General features: G+C 49.1%; 2 protein-coding genes and 1 non-coding gene across 3 annotated transcripts in view; all 3 read left to right on the top strand.

Annotated features, from left to right (window-relative positions):
- Nucleotides 1–21,506, top strand: part of DHX29 (DExH-box helicase 29) — a 36,498-nt gene extending 14,992 nt beyond the window's left edge. Inside the window, 18 exon segments of the mRNA XM_006105622.3 lie at nt 175–298; nt 1,526–2,140; nt 3,605–3,748; nt 4,497–4,673; nt 5,724–5,864; nt 6,956–7,100; nt 7,237–7,354; nt 7,915–7,999; nt 9,107–9,195; nt 10,682–10,810; nt 10,902–10,977; nt 11,879–12,103; nt 13,785–13,921; nt 14,555–14,648; nt 16,329–16,628; nt 17,503–17,634; nt 18,633–18,729; nt 19,848–21,506. Of these exon segments, the coding sequence (XP_006105684.1) occupies nt 175–298; nt 1,526–2,140; nt 3,605–3,748; nt 4,497–4,673; nt 5,724–5,864; nt 6,956–7,100; nt 7,237–7,354; nt 7,915–7,999; nt 9,107–9,195; nt 10,682–10,810; nt 10,902–10,977; nt 11,879–12,103; nt 13,785–13,921; nt 14,555–14,648; nt 16,329–16,628; nt 17,503–17,634; nt 18,633–18,729; nt 19,848–19,900 (2,881 nt within the window). The 3' untranslated portion in view covers nt 19,901–21,506.
- On the top strand, nt 17,219–17,346 carry LOC111823815. Its single transcript, XR_002826926.1, has one exon. It is a non-coding gene; the product is annotated as a small nucleolar RNA SNORA11 (small nucleolar RNA).
- Nucleotides 21,507–25,171: 3,665 nt separating the features above from the next.
- CCNO (cyclin O) overlaps nt 25,172–25,921 on the top strand; it is a 2,631-nt gene continuing 1,881 nt past the window's right edge. The window contains exon 1 of the mRNA XM_006105626.3: nt 25,172–25,396. Within this exon, the coding sequence (XP_006105688.1) occupies nt 25,172–25,396 (225 nt within the window). The remainder of the gene's footprint in view (nt 25,397–25,921) is intronic.

Genomic DNA, 25,921 nt, shown 5'->3' on the forward strand with positions numbered 1-25,921 from the left:
AGTCGACATTTAAGCAGCTGATTCCAAGCTCAGGTTGATGGTGCTTATCAGTCTCAAGTACAGTCTGCGGAAATGTGAAATTTAAACCGTTAGTGTAAACTGGAGTGCAGGTGAATGGAGCTCTGACTGTTTCTACTTTGTCAGCTCTGTGGGGCTTTCTTTGGCTTCTTTCAGGGTGCGGGTGATCAGGTCTGAAGACGACGTGCTGGTGGTTTGCCCTACGATCCTGACGGAGGATGGCATGCAAGCTCAGCACCTGGGGGCCACCTTGGCTCTTTACCGCCTGGTGAAAGGGCAGGTGAGCGGGACGGCCGTGCCGGAATTTGTCTACAGAAAACCCTGTCTGCGTGTGCACGGCAGTGCGTGTTGGATTTTGGCCTCTGGGCCAGTTTTCTCTTTACTGACTGCTGCTTCTGACTCATCCTCACTTCTGCTTATTCATAATTTTTACTTTCTCTCACCCCTAAACATAGCTTGGTCTTTCTCTTCTAGACCAGATACTCTGAGACATTTGATTGACCCAGATGTTCAAGCCAAGCTAATTTACAGAATAAAAGTCACTGTGCTGGGGGTGAATTAAGAATTGTAAAAGAGTTTCTCTTTAGTGTTACATCGTCTCTCAACTTGAACGTGTTATAGACATTGGTTTCTACCAATTTTATGCTGCCGTCTAAGGAAGGATGAAAATGAAGTGGTACTGAAGGAAGTGCCTCTGAGCTCTTGGGGGACTGTCCCCATTTCCTGTTCTAATAGGTGTGTATACCTTTCTTCATGGGAGATTAGAGCCACTGAAAATTTCAGACACGGAGTAAGTGGAACTCCGAACAACAGTTCTTTCCATTTTGTCAGTAAAGTTCTTAATGCTTTTATTTCCCTTATTTTGCAAATAAGGTTCCACGAGCTCAGGGTAATTGATAGAAGCGAGTGTCCGTGTTGTAGAGACGACTGTGAGCTCCTGGTAGCACAGAGTTGGGGTAACGCCGAGCCCACCTGTGGTTCACTTAAAGGGCTTCCACCTGTAGTGTCATACACTGCGGCGTCTCACGGGGCTGTTAGAAATGCGTTATTGGTCAACTGTGTGTTTCTGTAGCAGCTCTCAGGATAAGTAAGACACATCTGATCTGTAGCTTATTGTGTTCCAGGAATAAGCACTTTACATGTATTAACACGTTAGCGCCCAGTCAGTCACCGGTGACTGACACCATCGTTCCGTCCGGAAGACAAAACGGGCTGGGCGCTCAACGTGTTAACTGAAGTTTACCTCGGGGTGTGCCCACTTACTGACAGAGAAACAGACACAGCGAGGTTAACTCATTTGCCCAAGGTCACACTGCTAGTAAGTTTAGAAGCTTGACTACATGCTGTTTATTCATTTGCATCATATGCATGTGCATTTTACATTAAAGTAGTAACTAGTGTAAGAGATAAATTACATGTTAGGGGGAAGATAGCTGTCCTGTGTCCTAACCAGTTGGGTTCTGGTAGCCATCGTTAGTGAAAGTAATGCTGCTGTTTCCTCTTACAGTCAGTTCACCAGTTACTTCCTCCAACCTACCGAGCGGTCTGGCTAGAATGGAGCGATGCAGAAAAGAAAAAGGAAGAGTTAAATAAAATGGAGACCAACAAGCCCCGGGACCTTTTTATCGCCAAACTTCTGAATAAAGTGAAGCAGCAGCTGCAGCTGCAACAGCAGCAGGAGCATTCCGAGGATAAGAGAGAGAGCTCTGAAGACGCTGAGGAATCCTGGGAAAATTTAGTTTCTGACGAGGATTTTTCTGCATTGTCTTTGGAGTCAGAAAAGGCAGAAGATTTGGAACCTGCTAGGAACCTCTTTAGGAAGTTTCAGAGCACACCCAAGTACCAGGGCCTTCTGAAGGAGAGGCAGCAGCTGCCCGTGTTCAAGCACAGGAGCTCGATCGTGGAGACCCTGAAGAGGCACCGGGTGGTGGTGGTGGCCGGGGAAACGGGGAGCGGCAAGAGCACTCAGGTGCCGCATTTCCTTCTAGAGGACTTGCTTCTCCACGAGCCGGGGACCAGGAAGTGCAACATCGTCTGCACCCAGCCCCGCCGCATCTCCGCAGTGAGCTTAGCCACCAGAGTGTGTGATGAATTGGGCTGCGACAGTGGACCTGGAGGAAGGGTAAGCTGTCCACCGCCACCTCGTGAACGGTGACGCTCGTGACGCACCTTTGCCCTGGGGACCCCAGGGGAACTGCTCCGGCTGAGGGTGACTGCTGTAGGTTGGTCACTGGCACATCTCAGGCCCTGTCACGTTGGATGGATGTGACCCTGCCACTCTCCTTCACGTGAAGAGGATTATTAGCGATTCCGTCGTTAAAATTCTCCTATCGAAGGAAAACATATTCCGTTTAGCAATTGAATGTTCAAATATGTTGCATACTAAATTGAACTTTCAAAGACTATAGACAAATACAAATTTGACGCTAGTAGCGTACATCTCAACTGTTTGCAGGTCTTTTCTGTGCACGGATTCCTGAATGGTTTTCTTTAATTATTTCCAATGAGCAAAAGGGAAAAATAATGTAGAAGAAAATTCTAGACTCTTTTCAAACCCTGAATTTAAAAAAAGAAAAAGTGCTTCAGTATCTATTGTGCATCTTGCCTCACCAGTAGACAAACCCTACCTAGAGTGACTGCTAAATACAGGAGCCAGGAAAGCTGGTTAGAACCAAATATGAACCCCAAGTTCACGTAACTCAGCTTAATTCTACTTTGAATTGTTCTTCCTAGAGATGCTATTTAACCTTTCCATCTCTGTCGTTATGATAGGCGCCCCTGCATGAAACATTTCCATGTAGCAGATTGCTTGGGTTTCTCTCATGGAATGTAAGAGGAGGAAAGACAGTTTGTCTTAAAAGGAACTTACACAAGGGAATGACAGACAAGTACTCAAATAAAACAGGGATGTCTGAGGAAGTGAGGAGAAAGTGGGGGGACAGACGTGAGTGCAGGACCCCTCGGTCACCCCGTGTGATGGGCTGCTCCTCCTGGCGCAGCTTTTCGGGAATCTGACAGAAGAGCAGACCGGATGGGCGGGCGGCTCTAGCTTCTGTCCCTTCGTGCCTCAATACTTTGCTCCCAGATAATTTAATAAGAAATTATCATAATCATGGTACTCGAGGCAGAGCAGCTTTTTGTCTCAACACTGAAAACAACAAATTGGTTTTGTTTAAAATGAACAAAACCAATGTCGCAGTCGTCTGAGCCTGAAGACCAGGGGAAAACAATTTTGGTAACCAGCTGCACTGAGTTGATGTGGTCGGAGGCTCCGTCTAGGACAGCCGTGGGCAAACTACGGCCCGAGGGCCGGATCTGGCCCGTTTGAAATGAATAAAACTAAAAAAAAAAAGACCGTACCCTTTTATGTAATGATGTTTACTTTGAATTTATATTAGTTCACACAAACACTCCATCCATGCTTTTGTTCCGGCCCTCCGGTCCAGTTTAAGAACCCATTGTGGCCCTCGAGTCAAAAAGTTTGCCCACCCCTGGTCTAGGAGCAGGTCAGCCTGTGCCTCCCTGTCTAGCCAGCGCTCCCAGGCAGGTCCCGTGAGAGACTAACTCGCCTGTGTGCTCCCTTCAGAATTCTTTGTGTGGATATCAGATCCGGATGGAATCTCGGGCCAGTGAGTCGACCCGGCTGCTCTACTGTACAACAGGCGTTTTGCTCAGGAAGCTTCAAGAAGATGGTCTCCTAACCAGTGTGTCTCACGTGATTGTAGATGAGGTGAGTAGGTTCTGTCATCATGTAAATTCTAAACGTTTTTATTAAAAAGATTCTATTTGTAGTTAATACTAGCCAACATTTTCCTTGTGTATATAAATGCCAGACACTTTACATATAATTATTTAATTTTCTCTAACAAATGTCTTGTGTTGGTTTATTTAGTAAATACCACATTTGCGTGCTGGATGCTGTTCTAAGGACTTTACATATGTAAATCCGTTGAACCCTGCAGCTGTCCAATGTAGGTGTATTCTCCCTATTTTCCCATCCAGGAATCGAGGCAGAGGTTAAACAACTGTGCAGGGTCACACAGCCATTGGTAGGGCCTAAACATCTTTTCTTGGACGGCTGATAGAGACCCTGTGAGATTCCTACTGATCCGACTCCCCTTTTTCTAGAAAGTGGACAGACTCTGTGTCTTGTGTTGGTGGGGACAGTACAGTGTTCTGTTAGTGGCAGAACTCCAGGAGTCACCTGCCTCTAAGTGAAATTTGGAGATGCCCTAACTCATCACGGGCTTGCAGGCCATCCGCTAAGCTGGGGTCTTCGTGCCGCGGCTGAGTGTCACTCGGTGCTGACCTTCGTGGGCTCCGGTGTTAGCGAGTGACTGACTTGCAACACACAGCGTCTCTCCCTCACATGTACTGACTGCTCTTCAGTGTTGGTTAACTTTTCAACTGGAGTGTCTGGTTTATTTAGCCTCTTACTAGGCCTTATATGTGATTCGTTTTTATTCCCTTTTTACCAGGTTCATGAAAGAAGCGTCCAGTCCGACTTCTTACTGGTAATCCTGAAGGAGATTTTACAGAAGCGCTCTGACCTGCACTTGATCCTCATGAGCGCCACGGTCGACAGCGAGAAGTTCTCCACCTACTTTACTCACTGCCCCATCCTCAGAATCTCAGGGCGAAGCTATCCTGTGGAGGTGAGTCCCCTGCAGCCTGCGTGTGTGAACAGCAGCCTCGTTCCCATCAGGGAGGACCCAGCAGATGAGCCCGAGGCTGAGACAGAGGAGTTCCTAGGTGCTGCAAGTCTAGAGGGCCGGGGGCTGGGGGGTCAGGTGGCTGCTGCCCTGACTCGGGAGGATCTGCTGGAAGACACACCTGAGAAACAGACAAAACACACCTCAGACCCCACCGTCACGTGAAGAGCCAGGTGGCTGCCGGTCAGTAAGGAGCCCCTCCTCACCCACCTCTCAGATTTAGGGGGGCTCGAAGCTTCCTGGCTGCCTGTTCTTCATCCGTGCTCACGTGCAGAAAGTATACACCTCGTGTAACTTGTCCTGAGACTTCTAGGGACAGACGTGTTGCTACCAGCGAAGTTCTTCATTCCCACATAACACAGAAAAAGTGTTTCTGATAATATTTGATGTGGAGAGTGGCTACAGCAGTGGTTCTCAACCTTGGCTGCACATTAGAATCACCTGGAAATCTTCTTAAAATCCTGATTGAGGCTCAGAAATCAGGATTTTAAAAAGATTCTCAGGTGATTCTAATGTGCAGCCAAGGTTGAGAACTTCTGGGCTACAGTGTTTGGACAGGTTATGGTCCAAACCTGTGGTCCCACGTGACTGGGTGATATGGGCTACAGGAGGTGCAGCAAATAAACAAAGCTTGATCAGGTGAATGTAATTGAGTCGATTTGAAACCCACGAGAATGTTGTAAACATCTTGACCACGCCCTTGCTTTGCCTCATGGAATCTGGCTATAAAATAAAGACTCGGCTTGCAGGCCATAGCGCTGTCTCTCCATCAGAAGAGTGCAGCGTCCCACCCAGCCCCAGCTTCATTCTCTTGTCTGTCTTTTCTTAATCCTTCACCCCCCTCTCAGGCTCACTGAACCTGGCTGTGCTGGGCGGCACAATTCTAAGTTAGCATTTAATGATATTCAAAGAGAACAATCCCCTTGTTCTCTTTAAGATGATCTTTCCTGAAATGAATTTGAGTTCACCATTTATATGCTTTAATCTCTGCAGGTTTTCCATCTCGAAGATATAATAGAAGAAACAGGCTTTGTACTGGAGAAAGACTCAGAATATTGTCAGAAATTTCTGGAGGAGGAGGAAGAAATAACCATTAATGTTACAAGCAAAGCAGGGGAAATAAAAAAATATCAGGTACAATGAAAACTTTTTGTTTTTAATCCTCACCTGAGGATATATTTATTGACTTTAGAGAGAGGAAGGGAGAGAAAGAGAGAGAAACATTGATAGGTTGCCTCTCATATGCGCCCCCAACTGGGGACCGAACCCTCAACCTCGGTATATTCCCTGACCAGGAATGGAACTCGCAACCTCTTACTGTTTGGGAGGGTGCTCAGCCAATTGAGCCACACTGACCGGCAAAAGAAAACATTCTGAAAGACATCTGATAATGCTACCAGAACACAACCTGCCAGGAGAGTTTTAAAATCATGCTGGCACAGAGAATTCCAGTACAATTTGGTAGAAGAGGAACAGAAATGATTAAAAGCAAATTTTAAAGGCCATTTCTTTCATCTCTGTTTCATAGAGTCTAGTTTTTGGTTTATGTTATTTTTTCTTCTTCCACTGTTATGGGCCACATTGGAACACATGAAAAAATCAAGGACCATAAAGTCGGAGGTAACTTTTATTGTCTCAGAGCATTGATCCGTTACTGAGGAGTAAACATGTAATGATTTTCTCTTCTTCCCCGGAACCCCCAGGTGGTTAGGATGAGGCAGACGGGGTCCTGGCTGGCGGTTTCCTGGCAGCCCGCGTCCTGGCGTGAGCCGGGCGAGCTCTGTAGTGAAGCTGCCCAGGGCTAGCACAGTTCTCCCTGGAGAATTAGTTTCAAACACGTTTTTGGAAATGCCACAGAGCTAAGTTATCCTGCCTTTGGCCAGTGGTACTGTTCTCCATGTTTTCATTGTATCCATGATATTTCACACATCACCCGTCTGAAGAAAGCACAGAGTTACTTTCTCTCTCAAGCAGATAAACCAAGAAAGCGAAAAACTAAAATCATTCCCTAAAGCTTCAGCTAGAAATTAGAAACTAAAGACTCAGAAGATTAAAGGTATTCAAAAGAGGTGACTGGACCTCGGCAACCACAGTAAAATCTAGAAAGAATGAGGCGGGTGTAAACTATAATGGCGGTAATGAGAAAAATGCCAATCTTTCTCCTTCTTTGTCTTATAATAATACTTAATATTTTGTCCATCTTTTTCTGATTGTGTTTCTCTTAGGAGTACATCCCAGTTCAGATGGGAGCAGGTGCTGGCTTAAGTCCCTTTTACCAGAAGTACAGCAGCCGCACGCAGCACGCGCTCCTCTACATGAACCCTCACAAGATCAACCTGGACCTCGTCTTGGAGCTTCTTGCGTATTTAGGTCCGAACCGATTTCTCAGGGGTCTCCATTTGTTTTGATAAAACTTCTTCTGTTAATGGAGGCATTTTATTAATATCTTACATGCTGTTCCTTATCTTTCTTCTTCTTTTGAATATTGTATCTTTCAAAATCACAGACAGAAGCCCCCAGTTCAGGAATGTGGAGGGAGCAGTGCTCATCTTCTTGCCCGGCCTCGCCCACATTCAGCAGCTGTACGACCTGCTGTCGGCTGACAGGAGGTTTTCTTCTGGACGGTAACTGCAGATCTTTACTCCGTTCCTGGTGGTTTTAAAATAGAAAAACGTTTCATGCAGTAAAATTCCTGGTCAGAGCTGAAGCTGTCCATGGGAAGCAAGTGTGGTTTTGTGTAACATCACTATTACAGCATTTCATCTACAAAAAGTTTTAGGTACAATCTCTACATTTCATATGATTAAGCGGAGGGAGTTCTGTGGGTAAGAATAGGATGCTGACCGCCTCCCTCCCCAGCCGCCTGGGTGTGCAGGACCCACCCCACCAGGGTTGCACTTCCTCGCCCTCACACACGTATTGCTGCCGTCATGCTTTCCACATGAACATCAGGACACTTAAAAGTCCTGGGAACCCTGTGTTCCACATCATTCATTCCTAGTAAATGTTTTCTCTCTGATGACTACATGGGTTTCATTTACCATTATCCAGACTTTTGTGTGTGTCTAAAACCTTTCATAGTAAAAATGTTAAAGTTGCCTCCAATGTGCAAGTGAATGTTGTTATTCTTTGCAGTGTCTTCTAAAGAGAAGCTCCTGCTAAGAACTGTGATTTTCACTTGCAGATATAAAGTGATAGCTCTGCACTCCATCCTTTCCACCCACGACCAGGCCTCGGCGTTCACGCTCCCTCCTCCGGGAGTCAGGAAGGTAAAGTCCAGTCCGCACGTGTGGGTGCCCTCCCTCGGAGTCTGACCGTGCACGGCAGACTCCAGGCTCCGCAGCTGAACCCACGCAGACGTGAACCCAGTGAAAATTAGAGTGTTGGAACGTTTACACTGAGCGGCCAGATTATTATGACCACCCATCAGTACAATGAAGTGAGTTAGTTATGCAAATAATAATGATAATAAAACCTTGAGAGTATTTGCTTAGGAAGTTTTCAATATTCAGTATTTTGGGAAGTGTCAATGAAGTACTGATGGGGTGGTCATAATAATCTGGCCACTCAGTGTACATCATGTGTTACTGAAGGGACAGGACTTGTAGGAGGCATGGTGGTTGAATAATATGGCATGGGTGTTGCCTGTGAGAAGGAAAATCACTGCTCTCCCCCCAAGAAGGCATCATGAAGGATGTTGGGTGTCAGGAGCTCTAGGAGTCCAGGGAGAATTCTTGGTTGTTTTCTAGGCTATTCACACGGATTTTTTTATAATACATAGACCGTTAGGTTGGGGGAGTCTCAGCACTTTCATTGTGTCTCGTTGGGACTCTGAACAGAGAGAGATGCGGCAGAGGGAGTTTTCCAGATGTTGAACCCCTCGTCAGGGGAAGGAGCACAGGGTAGGGCCTGTGGGGACCCAGCGCTCCAGGAGGAGCCTGGCTCTGTGCGGGGCCTGGCTGGTCACTGAACTGCTCCCTGTCTGCGGCCTTTGGCAACACACTGGGCCTCGCTTTCTCCTCAACAGGAGTGCAGCCGTCGTGTCGACCCTGGAGTTCTCAGAGCCCGTTAGAGAGCCCTCGGTCACCCAGCTGCTCCGACCAGTTTCCCATTCGGCGCATGGCATTTCTCAGAGGACTAGCTAGAATTAAGGGGAGGGGACTTTTGAAGAATTAGAATGTGTAACTTAATTATCAAACCGAGGTGGTGAGACTCATTATAATTATAGCAAATTAAAATTACACATTAATAGATTGTGAATTTTTATAAAGTTGAAATTCCCTTTTTAAATTCATCCGTTCAGACTCTAAAGTGGTTTACATTATAGCACGTTGCAGAAGTTGTTACTAAATATTTGGCTTTTTATTTATTTTCAGATTGTTTTAGCAACAAATATTGCAGAGACAGGCATCACAATTCCAGATGTGGTGTTTGTCATCGACACTGGAAGAACAAAAGAAAATAAGTAAGTTGGACTATAATTATAGCAAATTAAAATTACACATTAATAGATTGTGAATTTTTATAAAGTTGAAATTCCCTTTTTAAATTCATCCGTTCAGACTCTAAAGTGGTTTACATTATAGCACGTTGCAGAAGTTGTTACTAAATATTTGGCTTTTTATTTATTTTCAGATTGTTTTAGCAACAAATATTGCAGAGACAGGCATCACAATTCCAGATGTGGTGTTTGTCATCGACACTGGAAGAACAAAAGAAAATAAGTAAGTTGGACTTCCCCAAAGCCAAACACTTTTCACTGAAAAAGAGTTTGCGGCTCTTGAGTTCTGAGCAGAAGCCACAGAATCATAGAGGGCAGTTCCAGACGTCCTGATTCTGCCGAAGCAAACGGGGGACTACAATGTCTGAGAGCCGATGTCAAACTTCACGTCACGGGTTTTCCCATAAGTAGCCAGTGGGCTGCTCCTTTTAGAAAATTTTCAGAACATGCATTTTTGTAAATGTGTGTTTGTAAAATAAATTGTTAAATGAAAGCATTATCTGTGGGAATATAAGAAAGAACCTGGGTTTTGGAATAACAGACTTAAATCTTTGCTCTACAGTCTGAGCCAGTAACGTGACCATCAGTAGTAACCGTCAGCTTCCTCAGGGGTGAGTGGGGAAGGACAGTCTCAGGGTTGAAAGTGCCTGGGTCAGCGAGTGGCACAAAAGCAACCTGTGCTGACTCTTCATCAGACTCTACATGAGACGCTCAGCTGCCTGGGACCCTGTAGACACTGTCCCTCGGGGAGGAGCTGTGGCGCTGCTTGGAAAGGGTGTGACTATCCAGCACAAAGGGAGCCCTTGAGCCCTGGCCGGTTTGGCTCAGTGTATAGAGCGTCAGCCTGTGGACTCAAAGATCCTGGGTTCAATTCCGGTCAGGGCACATGCCCGGGTTACGGGCTCGGTCCCCCAGTGGGGGGCGTGCAGGAGGCAGCCAATCAATGATTCCCTCTCATCATTGATGTTTCTATTTCTTCCTCTCCCTTCCTCTCTGAAATCAATAAAAATATATTTAAAAAGAGAGAGAGAGCCCTTGATTTTTAAGCTGTAGAGGAAGTATTTTCAGGGTTTAACTATATCTTGTGAAAAGTAAGGTGAATTATGTTCACAATGGCATTTCTCAAACTTCAAATAATTCTTGTGCATAATTAATAGACATTCCACTAAAAGAGAAAGTATTCCATGGTCAGGTTAATTTGGGAAAGGGTAAATTAGGCAGGGTTTCCTCTTGTGCCGAGTTTTAATTTGGTCGTATGAGATTTAGTATGTGATGCTTGTTAAATTGTAGAAATATGAAACATAAGTTGGAAAATATTGGTCCACAATGATAATGGACATGTTTTAGCCTATCTTCAACTTAATTTTAAGAGTCAAATATTTTGGCTTTTTCAGATTTTACTTAAGTCAATTATCCACATACATTTCCTCAACCGCACGCATCTCTTTAGGTACCACGAGAGCAGCCAGATGAGCTCTTTGGTGGAGACCTTTGTCAGCAAGGCGAGCGCTCTGCAGCGCCAGGGCAGAGCCGGGCGGGTGCGCGACGGGTTCTGCTTCCGGATGTACACGCGAGAGAGGTACGTGGGCCCAGCCCTGGAGGTGGAGACACACAGGTCGGGGCAGCGCGTGGCCAGTGCGGGAAGTGATTGCTGTGATTTTATTTTTCAGGTTTGAAGGCTTTATGGAGTATTCCGTCCCTGAAATCTTACGTGTGCCTTTGGAGGAATTATGTCTTCATATTATGGTAATCCCTCAGGAACGCAGATCCGTTTTTTACTCTTCACCGCCTTCTAGAAAAGAAATGAAGACCTAAACTTATCTTCCTTGTGTTGCTCCAGATGTTCTGCTTAAATCAGCGGTTCTCAGCCTGTGGGTCTCGACCCCTTTGGGGTCGAACGACCCTTTAACAGGGGTCGCCTAAGACCATCCTGCATATCGGATATTTACATGACGATTCATAACAGCAAAATTACAGTTATGAAGTAGCCACGAAAATAATTTTATGGTTGGGTCACAACATGAGGAACTGTATTTAAAGGGCCAGAAGGTTGAGAACCACTGGCTTAAATGAACTCCCTCTCACCTTTTCATAAAGAGGCCCCTGTGCTTTAATTCTGCCACAGGCCCTTGTACTATATGGATTAAACACAGCCTCACACCCTACACCAGTTGTTCTCACCTGGGGACAGTTGGCTGTGTCCACAGACGCTTTTGGTTGTCAGACTCGGGGGAGAGTAGGCCATGCTCTGGGCATCTCGTGGGTAGAAGTTAGCGATGCTGCTAAACCTACAGTGCACAGCACAGGCCCCTAAAACAGAAGTGATCTGGCCCAGAACAACAACAGGGCTGACATTGAGAAACCCTGACCTAAACCAAGGGCTTCCTAGTCTGAAAGGTCTGTAATACCTTTAGTTCTTAGATTTTTTACTATAAAAATCAGGAATGAAGAAACTAAAAATAAGGACTGGAAGGTCTCTTCCGCATGCCCACCCGTTAACTCGCACGCTCACACTGCCAATCATTGAAAAAGGAGGGTATCTGTACTCAGGCATTTGTTCTCTTGGAATTTCACAGTTAGTAACTCACAGTAGTTCCAGTCTGACCTTTGGCTCATGGAAACCCTGTCGCTCGTTTTCAATCTGTAGAAGTGCAATCTGGGTTCTCCTGAAGATTTCCTCTCCAAAGCCTTAGACCCTCCTCAGCTCCAAGTCATCAGCAACGCAATGAACTTGCTCCGAAAAATTGGGGCTTGTGAACTGACGGAGCCGAAACTGACTCCCTTGGGCCAGCACCTCGCAGCTCTGCCCGTGAACGTCAAGATCGGCAAGATGCTCATCTTCGGAGCCATATTCGGCTGCCTGGACCCAGTGGTAAGAAAAACGACGCTGCTGCTGCTGCTGCTGCACTTTCAATATCATTTTGGCAGAGAAATCATGAAGTTTGGGAATAATTTTTAACTTTCAATTTTTAACTGAATTATGAATGTCAGTACTGACATTAAAGTGCAGGAGGTCTGAATGATTAATGATAATTTTTTAAATATGTTTTTATTGGTTTTTAGAGGGGGGGGATGGGGAGGGAGAGAGACATAGAAACATCAACTAGAGAGAGTCATCGATCGGCTACTTCCTGCACATTCCCTCCTGGGGATGGAGCCCGAAACCCAGGCCCGTGCCCTGACCGGGAATCGAGCCGCCGACCTCTTGGTACATGGGACAATGCTCAACCAGCTAAGCCACACTGACCAGGCTTAATGAGATTTTAATATTTAATTTACATACAAGAAAACATACTTATCCACTTACACATGCTATAGGCACTGTTTTATACATGGGTTTGGCTTGTCTAAACTTTGTCTATGAAACACCCCACTGGAAGTATTTAATTGAATCTGTCCTAGACCAGTGGTTCTCAGCCTTGTTCACCTCCTGGCACATACAAAGTAATCACTAAATCCTGCGGCACCCAATGTACTGTGCTGACCTGACGGAGGATGGGTAGGGTTTTGATTTATTCCCACCAGGTGGCTGTTGTCATGTTTTTATTTGACGGTCTGTGGGGGAAGGTCAGTGCCTGACTAAGAACGTTTAAACCTCCGTGCGGTGCTCCAGGTGAAAACCGCTGTGTCCGACAGTTCTGGGGAGCTCTGATCCATTGGACTTTCCTTCATAGAATCAGGAGCTGTCTCCCTTCCCTTTCTGGTTATGGCTCTGTGCTTTCACTGCCACAGGCATCACACTTTGTAGATTAAAGTGCAGCCTGTGACCCTAGCACCAGCATTACCAACAGTTCTGTGTTCTCAAGTTGCCCCTGAGTTGACCAGGTTCGTGCCTGTGTTGGACTCTGGGCTCCTTTGTCTCCAGACAGTTTCAGCTCTCCAGCTTTCTCCGCTGCGCCGCTCCTGGACAGCACACCCAGGCTGCTCTCCAAACAGGGAGCTGACTTCCTCTCGTCCCATTTCTCTAGGATCAGGGATGGGAACTCACCAGAATCGTGCTGAGAGCCCCATAGCTGACCCGAAGGGCTGCAGCAACAAGTGGGTTGTCCTGTAGCCCCGTTATCCTAAAAGTACAGGGCGGGGCAAAAGTAGGTTTACAGTTGTAAGTATGTAAAACAGAGTTTATTCTTGTGTTGTTATTTATTATTGTGCCGTTTCCCATACGAACCACTGTCAACCTGCTTTGCCCACCTGTATTTAAGGAGCGTTGCAGGCAGTGGGCATTCAGCAGGCTCAAGTCGAGATGTTTGAGCTGTGATTCTGGGATTGCTTCTCACTGTGACAGACCACAGCTCACTCGACCATTCCGTTTCTTTTCTCTCTGATTCTGGTGATACTGCCTCACAGAGATTACATACAAGTTCAGTGACTTTTTTTAATGCCATCTAATGAAACAAAAGCAGCTAAAAGGAAAGTGTGTCAGCGACTGTGGGATTGGAGGGCGTGCGGGTGCTGGAAAGAGGACACATGCACGTGCAGTGCGGCTGTTAGATGTGCCCCTTCGCAGGCCGCTGTGAGGCCTCCCTTTGTGACGCCGGTCTGCTCTCTGGTAGGCCACGCTCGCCGCAGTCATGACCGAGAAGTCTCCCTTTACCACGCCCATCGGCAGGAAGGATGAAGCGGACCTGGCGAAGTCCGCGTTGGCGACAGCCAATTCTGACCACCTGACCATCTACAATGCGTATCTAGGGTAAGAGCTGCTCGGGGTGTTGTCGAGCCTGGGGCGATTTCCTTTTTAGAAATTTGCCTGAGCCTTTCATTAAAAGGATTTAAATCCATCTCTAAAGTTTTATTTTTAGTTATATCATCCTTCAAGGTATAATTAATTATGTTATAGATTCATAGTTTTATAATCCTTTCAAAAATTTAAGAACAATGTACTTCATATTAAAATATATGTATTACCTTGTATTTGAAATTAATTTATTGTTATGCATAAACAGAAAACTGTCTTTTGGTCAAATTTTTTTTAAATATATTTTTATTGATTTCAGAGAGGAAGGGAGAGGGAGAGAGAGATAGAAACATCAATGATGAGAATCACTGATCGGCTGCCTCCTGCATGCCCCCCACTGGGGATCGTGCCTGCAACCCGGGCATGTGCCCTGACCGGGAATTGAACCATGACCTTCTGGTCCATAGGTCAAGGCTTAACCAGTGAGCCACGCCAGCCGGGTGGTCAAAATTCTTAAGTACAGTTGGTGGCTCCTACAAGCAAGACTCCTCTTCTTAAATGATTCTAATTTAAAGACGCTTTGATTAGTACCTCTGAGAAGGAGAGTTTGCAAGGAAAACACGTGCCCTTGGTCATTTTGTTGTGTAGGTGGAAGAAAGCGCGGCAGGAAGGCGGCCCTCGCTCTGAAGTGGCTTATTGCCGGAGGAACTTTCTCAACAGAACGTCCCTGCTCACCCTGGAGGTGAGTCTCCCGCAGGTCTAACTCTGGGCATGGCTAAGTGACTGCTTGTTTTGGAAAAAGATGCCTAGGAGAGAGCTGGCACTTGCCCCTGAGCCGCTCCTGGAAGCCCTGAGGCACCGTTTGTACAGGGACATGAGGGTGAAGCTTGCTGCTCCCTCACCTGGCAGTTTCCGTAACGAGCTGGTTCCCAGCATTTCCCCCGGTGATCAGGGGGTGCTGCTTCTCATAGAGGTCCTGGAGCTGGTGGCTTACGTGGTTCCCGTGCTCCAGGCCTCTGTGGGTGCTTTTTAATCAGACTGTCCCTTTTTCGGACAGTGAGAGGGCGCCCCTTCAGGTTTCCCGAGTCCTGGCCACGCAGCCCACGCAGACTTCGTGCTTCCTTGTTTTGGGGATGACGTGCATTTTATGCTCCGGGCTAGGAAGCATTCACTTTCCTAAGAGCTCTGGCTCCTTGAAATGAAATTCTTACATGTCCCTGCCTGTCAGCAGCTCCCTGGCTGCAGTGTGGGATGCTGTCCATGGGAGGGCATCTGGGCAGCGTGTGCGGGGCCCTGGCTGTGAGCAGGCGTGTCAGTCTGCTCTTGGGAAAGACCAGCAGAGAGGCTCAGCCTGGACTGTGTGGGAGGACAGAGAGGACGCGTGTGCAGTGAAAGTGAAAAAACAGGTGATGCTGACAGGCAGGGCTCCGCACGCTTACCTTTTGTTCCTGGCCCTTGGGGAATGGTGTATAGTGCCATCGCCGTAAAAGTATCATGAAAGTAGCCTGTGGGTGCGTCTCACCTGGTTCCTCTGTTCTGTGCTCATAAACGGTTAAAAACATTTCTTCCCATTAATCTGAGCCGTTACTTTTTATGACCTCACGGCGGGGTGACAGCGGGGACTTCCTCCGTGGAATCAGCCTTCTCGGAGCGGAGAAAGGGGTAACTGAAGCCACAGCCCCTCCGAGCCAGGCTGGGGACGCGGTGCGGGAGCCGCAGCACTGCTGAGTCTGCGTCCACGCCTCCGCCTCCTTCCTCTAAGAGCCTTTCTTCTCCGCCTGGGCTGCGTGGACCGCAGCTGTCTGTTGATCTTTCCTCCCTAGATGCAAAGTCCCTTGGGCCCAAACCGGAAACCTAAAGGAAATCCTCAATGTAAACGTCACCTTTTAATCACTTGTATCCTGTTTGCTTTGAAAAGTGCTCATCTTCCTGTAGAATTTTAGCTGATTGGACTATCAAAGGTAGAAAAAGATGGTAGGTCACAGCTGCAGATGAAATAAAATTGCCATCAATAAACTTTGTCGAAGTTCTTAGGGAATGAAGGTGAGGTTCCCAGAGACAAATGAAAAGGCCCTTTGCAGTCTCGGGTCGGGACTCCTCTAGGTTTCTCCCTCCTGTTCTCTGTGTGACCGTCCTCACGGGGGAGCATCGGAGGGAAATCACTAGTGAAGGGGACAGTCCCAGGCAGACATGCATGTGTTTTATGACTCAGGTCCCAGGGTGGTGGTAACAGATGACTCATCGATCCTTGACTTCCAGGATCTTTTTTTCTTTCTAATGTAATCTGGGCTGCAGTAAACTAAAGCATCTCGCATCTTCCCAGTTTTGATAGGAAACAGGAATGTGAATTCCAAGGTTATCTGGCAGTGTCTCTATTTTAATCAGGTCTGATCGCGTCTCTTTTCCACCTACACCAATCTAGGACGTGAAGCAGGAGCTGATCAGGCTGGTGAAGGCAGCAGGGTTTTCGGCGTCCACCTCTAACGGCTGGGAAGGAAGCAAGGCCACCCAGACCCTTTCCTTCCAAGAGGTCGCCCTCCTGAAGGCTGTGCTGGCCGCGGGGCTCTCGGACAGCGTGGGCAAGATCCTCTGCACCAGGTCCGTGGACGTCACCGAGAAGCTGGCCTGCGTGGTGGAGACGGCCCAGGGCAAGGCGCAGGTGCACCCGTCCTCCGTGAACCGGGACCTGCAGACCTACGGGTGGCTCCTGTACCAGGAGAAGGTGGGTGCTCGTTCTGAACGCCAGCACGCAGGGCGCTGTGCTGAAAGTCAGTCATAACAAGTGAGGGTGCAAGCTGTTCGAGCTGTTCATTTTTTATTTGTTAATGAAAGAAAACATTAAGGTTCTATGTGATCATCATCATCTTTTCTACGTGAAATAAAGACAGAAGCCAAGCTTGTTCAAGTAGCGAGGATCCAGAATTTCAAGTACTGGCTTAACAACTTCCAGCATATCATCGACCTTAATGTAAAACAATGGCATTAGCTGAACATTGAAACTTAATCATCATTTCATTTTTGCATTATTAATTGTTTGACAGCATTAGCCTTATAAAATTGCTTGTTGATAGTTGCACTGATTCAAGGCACACGGCTGGAGCAAAGGTAGGGTTACAGTTTGAATGGAGAACACTACAATAAGTAATAAGTAATAACAAGAATAAGCCCTGTGATTCGAGTACGCACAGCTGTAGACCCACTTTTGCCTGCCCTGTAACTCGGCCTTGCAGTTAATGTTAAAATGTCTTTAAGGGGCTAAGTGCACAGGGGGTGATTGCAATTACTATACAGTTGGCAAAGGATGCACATGATTGGGTGTGGAGAGAGCAGAGCGCCTGAAGAATGGCTTCTCTGTGTACAACACATCCAACAGCAACTTGGGCTTACTCCTCACGGTGGCAGAATACTATGGCCTTCCTGTGACATTACGCCCTATACATGGGGGAAAAAAAAAAAAAGATGCACATGAGAATGTAAACATGCAGCTTCACAAAACTTATAACTGAAAATGTGCCCACATTATAGACAAGGGCTCATGTGAACCAGATGCATAGATGCTGGCCTGAGCTGACGGCTCCCTCCTCCCTCGTGTGCAGGTCAGGTACGCCCGCGTGTACCTGAGGGAGACCACGCTCATCAGCCCCTTCCCGGTGCTGCTGTTCGGCGGGGACATCGAGGTGCAGCACCGCGAGCGGCTCCTCTCCGTGGACGGCTGGATCCACTTCCAGGTACGCCTACGCCACCGCGCTGGTCGCACTCGGGTCCTACTTCTGTGCCGCTGAGGTGGATTTGTTTTTAAAGTTTGGCATTTGCATCATTTTTTCCTATAATTTGACTTAAGATTATTTTATCCTGTCTGTATGGTTTTAAATCTGTTAAATTTGAAACTCAGGTTCTGTTGCTGTCACAGACTGCTCCTATCGTCAGTAACGATTACAGTTGCCGGTGTGCGCTTCACTGGTTGCCTTTACGTGGATGCGCCCAGAGAGCACGCCTCCTCGCCTTGCCAGTTCCCTTCCTGAGGATCCGCACCGGAGCTCAGGGAGAAGTCAGGGACCTCCCACATGGCACGATGGTGCTGTAGAGAAGACTTAAACCAGGGCCTGGCCCTCAGCCTCCCGCTCCTCCCGCTGCATTGCACCCCCTATGAAGAGAGAGGTTCATGGCTTTCACTGCGTGTTGTCGCATTCTCTGGAAAAACTAGGGTTACCAATGCTACCAGCAATAAGGTTATTTCTCCGTGACCCCGTCAGCACTGACCCGTTTAAACTAAGCGACCTTCTCCTGTGCTGTGCCAGGCAGTGGCTTGTCTAAGGCCAGAGAGGCCAGTACATGGTAAATGCAGCCTGGAAAGGGGGTGCAGTGTTCGCCAAGGCCGAGGCGGTGCGGATGTCCTGCCGCAGGACCCTGGTGACAGCGGCACAGCGGTGGGCTCCCGGACATCACGGAATAGTACACTCAACAGGGAGTGAACCTTGATGGTTTGCAAACTGCCTCAGTGAAGCTGTTTTAAAATTTCCATCAAGTTTATGGATACTTAACAAGGAAACTGAAGTTTGCATAGTTTAGCCACAGGAAGTGGTTTGCCTGTGTTTTTCCCATAATGTTCTATGTTAGTCAGGATGTGCTGAGCAGAGCGGAAGGTATACGTGCTTATCTTGATTTATGTAAACACATTCACGCTCCTAGGATTAACTCTGTCCAATTGATCACTTCCTCCCAACAGGCCCCTGTAAAGATAGCCGTCATTTTCAAGCAGCTGAGAGTTCTCATTGATTCTGTTCTAAGAAAAAAGCTTGAAAATCCTAAGATGTCCCTTGAAAGTAAGTGTGTGATTATAATGTAGGTAGGAAACAGTATACTTTTAAGTATCGGCGTACACTGGGTGGGACATTGAAGTCTTAAATTCCAGGTGATTAAAAATAGCTTAATAAAATTTATTTAATGCTGAATTCCATCTGACTCAAACAGTTGTTCAAACCTAATTATTCTCTTGTGTAAACTATTCCCCTTGTATCAAGTGAGTGGTTTTTTATGCCTCTGAACCCCCCAGAACCGCTCCCCAGGAACCTAACTGGCAGACCCTGGGCCCCGTTATCAGAATTCCCGCTGCAGCCATCGAACCCAGCGCCTTCTCGTATTGAAGCGTCTAGTACAGCCGTGGGCAAACTACGGCCCGAGGGCCGGATCCGGCCCGTTTGAAATGAATAAAACTAAAAAAAAAAAAAAGACCGTACCCTTTTATGTAATGATGTTTACTTTGAATTTATATTAGTTCACACAAACACTCCATCCATGCTTTTGTTCCGGCCCTCCGGTCCAGTTTAAGAACCCATTGTGGCCCTCGAGTCAAAAAGTTTGCCCACCCCTGGTCTAGTAGAATAGAGCATTTCAGTCTGCACAGGGTCACCTTAGCTACCTAGAGAGCGGTTGGGAGTCTTCGGAAGTCACAACATCAGAGCAGCTGCTCGGAGAAGCCGCTGTTAACAGAACCTTAGCAAATACCGTGGCCTCTTGTCTGTCTCGTTCCCTGGAATGTGGATCCTTGTGTAGCGGGTCTGTCACTCCCATTGGCACCTCTGTGGGGCTTCCCTGCGTGCGGGGTCCTGGGATAAACATGGAGACACGGGAGCTTCCGCGCTGAGCCAGGGAACAGCTAGCAGCCTTGTCTCAGGGAGCTGTGGTCAGTGACGCCTCTGGAAGGACTGAGCGCATCGCATGGTCTCTTCCGGCCTGAGCACAAGCTGGCAGTTGTTAAAACAGCCCTTGAAGGGCGACAGGTTCCATAGGCGTCTGTAGTTTCATAGTGAATATTGCTGCTGTTCGTTTTGTATTTTAATGTAAAGGCGTTTTTTAATGAGGGATACCTGTGGTTTACCTGTGGATACATTGGAAAACTAGCCAGTGATGAATTTGCTCATGGTGTTTTTCTCCCACTCAGATGACAAGATTCTACAGATCATTACGGAATTGATAAAAACAGAGAATAATTGAAACTGAAGTTCATGGTTAACTGCTTTAAATGTCAGATGAAGACACAGCCGTGAAGTGATGTGAACACGGATCGTCCCGGGAGGTTCTCAGGACGCAGACCTTGGTGCTCGCCACGACAGAGGTGGCGGGAAAAGCACAGCTTTCAACGCGTCATTTTCTAGCTCCTTTTCAATGACGATTGTTCCCATTGTACTTGCCGCCACATTTACAATAAATTCTTTGGTGCCACCCATGTTTCCCACAGCGTTTTGTGCCTTTCGGCAGGGCCGTGTGTGACTCAGTGATGATCCCTGGGTCCCCACCGCATCCTCCCTCAGTCGCTGCCGCCTGGAGCGTTTAGACGCCTTGACCCAGCAGAGAACATGAGCTCCACACCAGCTGGAAGTAAAGCTCCATAAGGAACAACAGGAGAAGTGAGTGCTGAGGATTTGACACTCAAAATAAAACTGAAGAAAGGCACTGTTCATGGACACCAGCGGGCCCAGAGCCTGTCACCAAGCTCAGAGGTGGTGGTGCTGCTGGGGCTGCCTCTTGCATGCCCCCTACTGGGCATCGGATGACTAGGAATCACACTAGAGACCTCGCCGTGTACAGATGACACCCAACCAATGAGCCACACTGCCAGGGCCCAATGGCTTTTTACACATCTGCATGAGCTGTTCTCTGCTGGGTGCACTGCTTCTGGCTCTTATCCAAACAGACCTCCTCCTGCTGTGATGTTCCCTCCACAGGCCTCCCTCCTGACTCACGCTCACCGTTCTGAAGCGCATCTCCCCTTTAATGCCGCCAACAGCACAGGACTCCATCAGCGTGAACCATCTGCTTCCTGTCTTCCCCGCAGACCATGTGCTGCTCGGAACACGCACTGATGTGCCAGACCACAGTTGCCCACAGGCACTCGGCAAGGTCTGCTGAATGAACGCAGGAGGGAGAGGAGGAAAGCTGGAGTAATATCACTGACAGATGTTGTGGACGAAGAAAGACTACTGGGTTAATGAGCAGATGAGCCTTTTGGGAGCAGTTTGAACAAAGGGTGTTAAGGAGGGACACTGTCAGGTCCCACAGCTACCCACACATTCAGTGATTCGCTGGAGGACCAGAGAAAGGATATTCCACAGGATCAACGAGGGAGAAGCCACGTCACCTGGAAGCTGAAGGAACCCACGCAGAGGCTCCTACACATGCAGTGCCTGCCCAGGGAAGCCCGCCTGAGGCCCAAAGACCAAAGCCGTAGCTATGGAAATTCCAGACTCCCAGAGGAAGGGAGGCATTCAGCGCCCCAAGCAGGCAAAAGAGTTACCTGAAAACTAGGGGCGCCTCCAGAGCCAGTTCCAGCTCCAGCCCAGAGCCCCCCCGACGAGCAGGCCTTCCAAGACCTCGCTGTGAGGCCTGCGTTAACTCTCAGTCACACAGCATGACTTGTAGGGGACAAATACAAACGCAAAGGTAGAGTACCAGTTACAGATGTGATGAAGAAACAGCACAACAGGTTGAAAATAGGTATTTCAGGATGGGAAGACCCTCACTCATCTGCAGACTAAAGACTATTTTATGATGTTATGGTTTTCAATGACATGCTCATTTGATTATTTTTTATAGATTTCAAGTCTCTGATGCAATTCTTACCTTTCTGTCCTTTTTACCCACCTTGCCCTGTGTTTTCTTTAACATACTTATGATTATTTAAAGTCCTGGTCTGCTAACCAATAACTGACTCATCCACACACTGAGGGCAGGTATTCTTCCCAAAGGGGGACGTGTCTGCTCGGACAAAGCAGAGCTGCAGCAGCAGCCCCCCACGCTGAGCACGTGGCCTGCCTGTCGAACCCTCAGAACTGTCACAGGTAACTTGCTTAAGTTTATGGAGCTTGGCTGCTCTAAAGCCAGGCTTCGAACCCAAGGAGTTTGGCTCCAGAGCTGAGGGCCCTATTATCACACGGCACCACCTGTGCCGGGCAGACTGCCACAGGTGGTGTGAGCCTGGAGAGGGAGCACGTGCGTGGAGGGGGTGGGGAAGCAATGGTCTTGAGCGTGTCTACTGAACCCATGATGAACTTGGCAAAGTAGCAGGTAGGCAGGTAACAGAGATGGCCCTTTCCCCAGGCGTGGATTCGGGCGGACATTTAGACATGTAAGTCAAATGTCTGCCTTTAAGAAAGTGCTGAAAATTCCTGTCCTTTGTTTTACTAAATACCAGCAAAACTAGTCTGACTTCCAGTACCTCAAATACTTCTCAACTTAGGCACTTAAGTACATCAATAGAAAATACAGTCTTAAGTAAATACAGTTTTTAGTGGCAATCAAACCTGAGTTGAAGGATCATTTGAGGTGCTAACAAAGTTGTCCACATCTAGGTAGCAACCTACGTGTTTTGTTTGATTAAAAAAAAAGGTACTGTCAGCGAATGCATTCTTCCCGTTCAGGCCGGGTGGGTACTTTCGGCTGAAATGGAAGTGCCAAACTGGAAAAGAACAAAACAAAAGGCAACTTGGTTCCGTGATATTAATTCCCTGGCAGTTTTCATAACTCGCACCTGAAGCGAAGCAGGGCTCAGGGCTAAGCAGCTTTCCTTAGAGAAGCCTGGGTTTAATTAGGTTTGACATTTTTTAAGTGTTTTAGGTTTACCTACTGCCTTTAAGGTGCATTGGGCCCAGGTCCCAGAGAGATTAGAAAACAGGAATTAAAGACCTTTCATAGGGCAAAGAAAAAGCCCTTAACTTGGGCCGCATTGTTCATATCACCAGTACTGCACGCAGACGGCCTCGTCCTGCCCCCTCCTCTCCATTTCCGGCTGGTCAGCCACAGGGATCTTTAAAAACAAAGGACAGACCCGCTCTCCCCCTGGGTCTGGCCTCCATGGCTCCGGGGAAGTCCAAACATCTACTGTAGCAAACAAGGCTCTGGACCATGTGGGGTTTCAGGACTTGCGCAGTGGTGATGGGACAGGGAGCGGCTGGCTGAGGAGCCGGTTCTGCCCTTACTGCCTGCAGGCCCTTGGCCACGTGACTCGTCCTCTAAGCCTCCGTTTTCTCTTCTGTAAAATGGGGACAAGATAGAGTCAACCTCAGAGCATAGTCTGGAGATTCAGTGAGCACAATGCACATAAAGAGCATGACAGCACCGGGAACAGCAAGTCTGTCCGAGCATTAGCTCTCATCTCCCCGCTTCCCTCCCAAGGCCTGTGTTCAGGCCGCAGGACCCATGCTTCCGACCCTCCCACCCACATCCCCCTCCTCTTTCCACCCCAGCCTCTGTGTTAGCGGAACCTGCACTGAGCTGGGAAACCTACCCCACCCCGGCCAGCAGCTCTACCAGGCTCCGAGGGCACCAGGCGGGGCTGCCACGTGCCCAGAGGCCCAGTTACATTCGAATGTCAGCTAAACAACAGAATCTTTGGGTGGAAGTATGCCCCATGCCATCTCTGAATTTCAGAAAAACATGATTTTAGTATAATGTGTCCCATGCGGTATTTGGGACATACTAAACGCTTATTCTCCATCTCTCACTTGAGTTTAACAGGTGTCCTGTATTTTATGTCACCCCTACACCCAGGAGATCCTCTATCACAGCGGTTCTCAACCTTGGCTGCACATTAGAATCACCTGGGAATCCTTTTAAAATCCTGATTTCTGGGCCTCATCCTCCAGAAATTCTGTTTCTTTGTTACTAATGTTGTGGCCTCACCCCATAACAAAGAAACAGAATTTCCGGAGGAAGAGGCCCAGAAATCAGGATTTTAAAACGATTCCCAGGTGATTCTAATGTGCAGCCAAGGTTGAGAACCGCTGCTCTAGCACCTTGGTGCGGCTCTTTGGCCCCTTGAGTGTGGCTCTTCCACAAAATACCGGCTCTTCCACAAAATACCGACTTCTGTGCATGGGCCAGTTTAAATTGCACTGTACATGTGCGCCCGCACGTGGTATTTTGTGGAAGAGCCACACTCAAGGGGCCAAAGAGCCGCATGTGGCTCACAAGCCGCGGTTTGCCGACCATGGGCCTAGCACAGTCCTTACCGCCCATTAACCATTGAAAAAACATGGCGAGCCGGCTGCCTCCCCACTGGCCTGGCCGCTCTGTGAGGGCAGGGCCCACGCGGCCTTGCTGGCTGTTTCTGACCCGGCCCGAGTGGTCATCTTTTTGCTGGTGAAAGGTCTTGCCTTCAATTTGCGAAAACGAAACATCTGTGAAGCGCAACAAAGCAAAGAGCAATATAACCAGTGTCTGTCCTGGAAACAGCTCCTCCGGCCAGAGCTGGGCACCCCCTGTTGGGGGTTAACTGGAGCCACAGGCACACTGGGGGAGCAAGGCCTTTTCCCCAAGCCCCCCCAGCCTCACCTACAGGGGGCGACAGGATGGCACCTGTGCTGTGCAGGCTCGCCAGGGGGAACAGTGCTCACGCCCGAGGACAGCTTCAGTGGCCCCACCATTTCACATTCACCAAGGACTGCGTTTACACGACAGCAGTTAGCACTGGTCTCTCCAGGCAAATACACCTGCATTTACCAGGGAGCAGCTCCCTAAAGACCACATGGGAGACATTTCCCACCCCACCGTGGCCTCTGCGTTCCTTCCACTGTCCTGCTTGGCCATCCCCCGACCGGTTCTCCCTCCTCGCCGATGTAAGTGTGCCTCCCTCCATGGCTCCCCAACGAGAGGGTCCCCACAACAGCACGAGAGGAGGAGGGAGCCCAGGCATCTGTTTTGAAATACAGGTGATTCTTAGCTTTCATGTTACAATCCACACTCTTAGGTCTGGAGACTTACAGGGAAATGGGGTGACACTGCCCAGAACCCCAGTGGGTCCTTTTTCTTTCAGCTGCATCTCCAGAAGGTACCACCTCACACCCACTCCATTGGGGGCAAAGATTTACACTCCGATTACCTGCACCTGGCAGCCTTTGTTCTGGGAGGGGGAAGGCACCTAGTGGTTCCGCCTCCTGGGGGCCCCTGGCGGTGGGCGCTCTGCCCGGGGACATGCCTGTAAGGCTCCCTGATGCTACTTGGGCCACCAGTGCCCGTCTCCTAAAGGGTCCAATTTCTCCCAGGCCGGGAACCTGCGGGCCACGCCAGCAGGGCCCAGGGAACCGGGGGTCAGTGGTCCCTCCCGCACCGGACGCCCCCACCCCAGAGCTCTGCGCCCCTGCACCCCTGCAGGGAGGGTCACTTCCTCCGAGGACCCGGCCCCTCCAAAGGCTCAGGACGGGAAGCAGGAGGAACCGGGAAAGGCCGGCCGGGCGGAGGAGGAGGTGGCAGCCATTCGGTAAAGCGGAAATGCAGCCCTCGGACAATGTTGTCTCTAAACCGCTGCAGCCTCCGGGCGCGGGGTGCAAAGTGCGGAGACGCGGTCCGAGGCTCCTCGGGCTGGACCGGCCGCCAGACAACAGCCGGGCAGAGCCGGGCGCTGGCAGGGACCAGGCTACGCGGGTCCTGCCTTCACCAAACCACACGCGCAGCGGGATCGGGGAACCGCGGTCCCTGCAGAAAACTCCCGCGACGGTCTGTCGCTGCTGCCTTCCTGCGGGGCTCCTGGGCGGACCTTAAAAATACCAACTGGATCCGACCGGGAGGGGCCAGACCACCGGGGCCGGAGGGACGGAGCCCCGGCCCGGGAGGGGAGGTGCCCCCGGGACCATCTCCTCTCCGGAGCAGCGCAGCCGCTCAGCGGGATGCTGCGCTCACCTGGCGCGCTCCCTCCACCTGCACTACCGCCCCCCGCCGGCGCCTCCTGCCGCGACCCCGCTGGTTGCCCGGGTAACGAGGGACGCGCGGCGCGGCGGCCCCTCCTCCTCGGCTCACGGCCGGCGCTGGCGGTAGTTTAGCCGGGAAAGCGCGGCTGCCGGTCGCCGGGTCCAGCCAGTGAGAGGCGGGGGGCGTGGTGGAGGGAGGCGCGGGCGGTACTTAGGGCCTCGCCACTCTCTCGCTCGCGCTCTCTGCCCGCCGCAGCTCAGAGCAGCTGGCGGCTCGGCCGCAACATGGTGACTCCGTGCTCCGCCAGCTCTCGCTGTCGGGCAGGGAGAGGGG

This window comes from Myotis lucifugus, unplaced genomic scaffold (assembly GCF_000147115.1).
Source record: "Myotis lucifugus unplaced genomic scaffold, Myoluc2.0 scaffold_704, whole genome shotgun sequence".
Classification (NCBI taxonomy): domain Eukaryota; kingdom Metazoa; phylum Chordata; class Mammalia; order Chiroptera; family Vespertilionidae; genus Myotis; species Myotis lucifugus.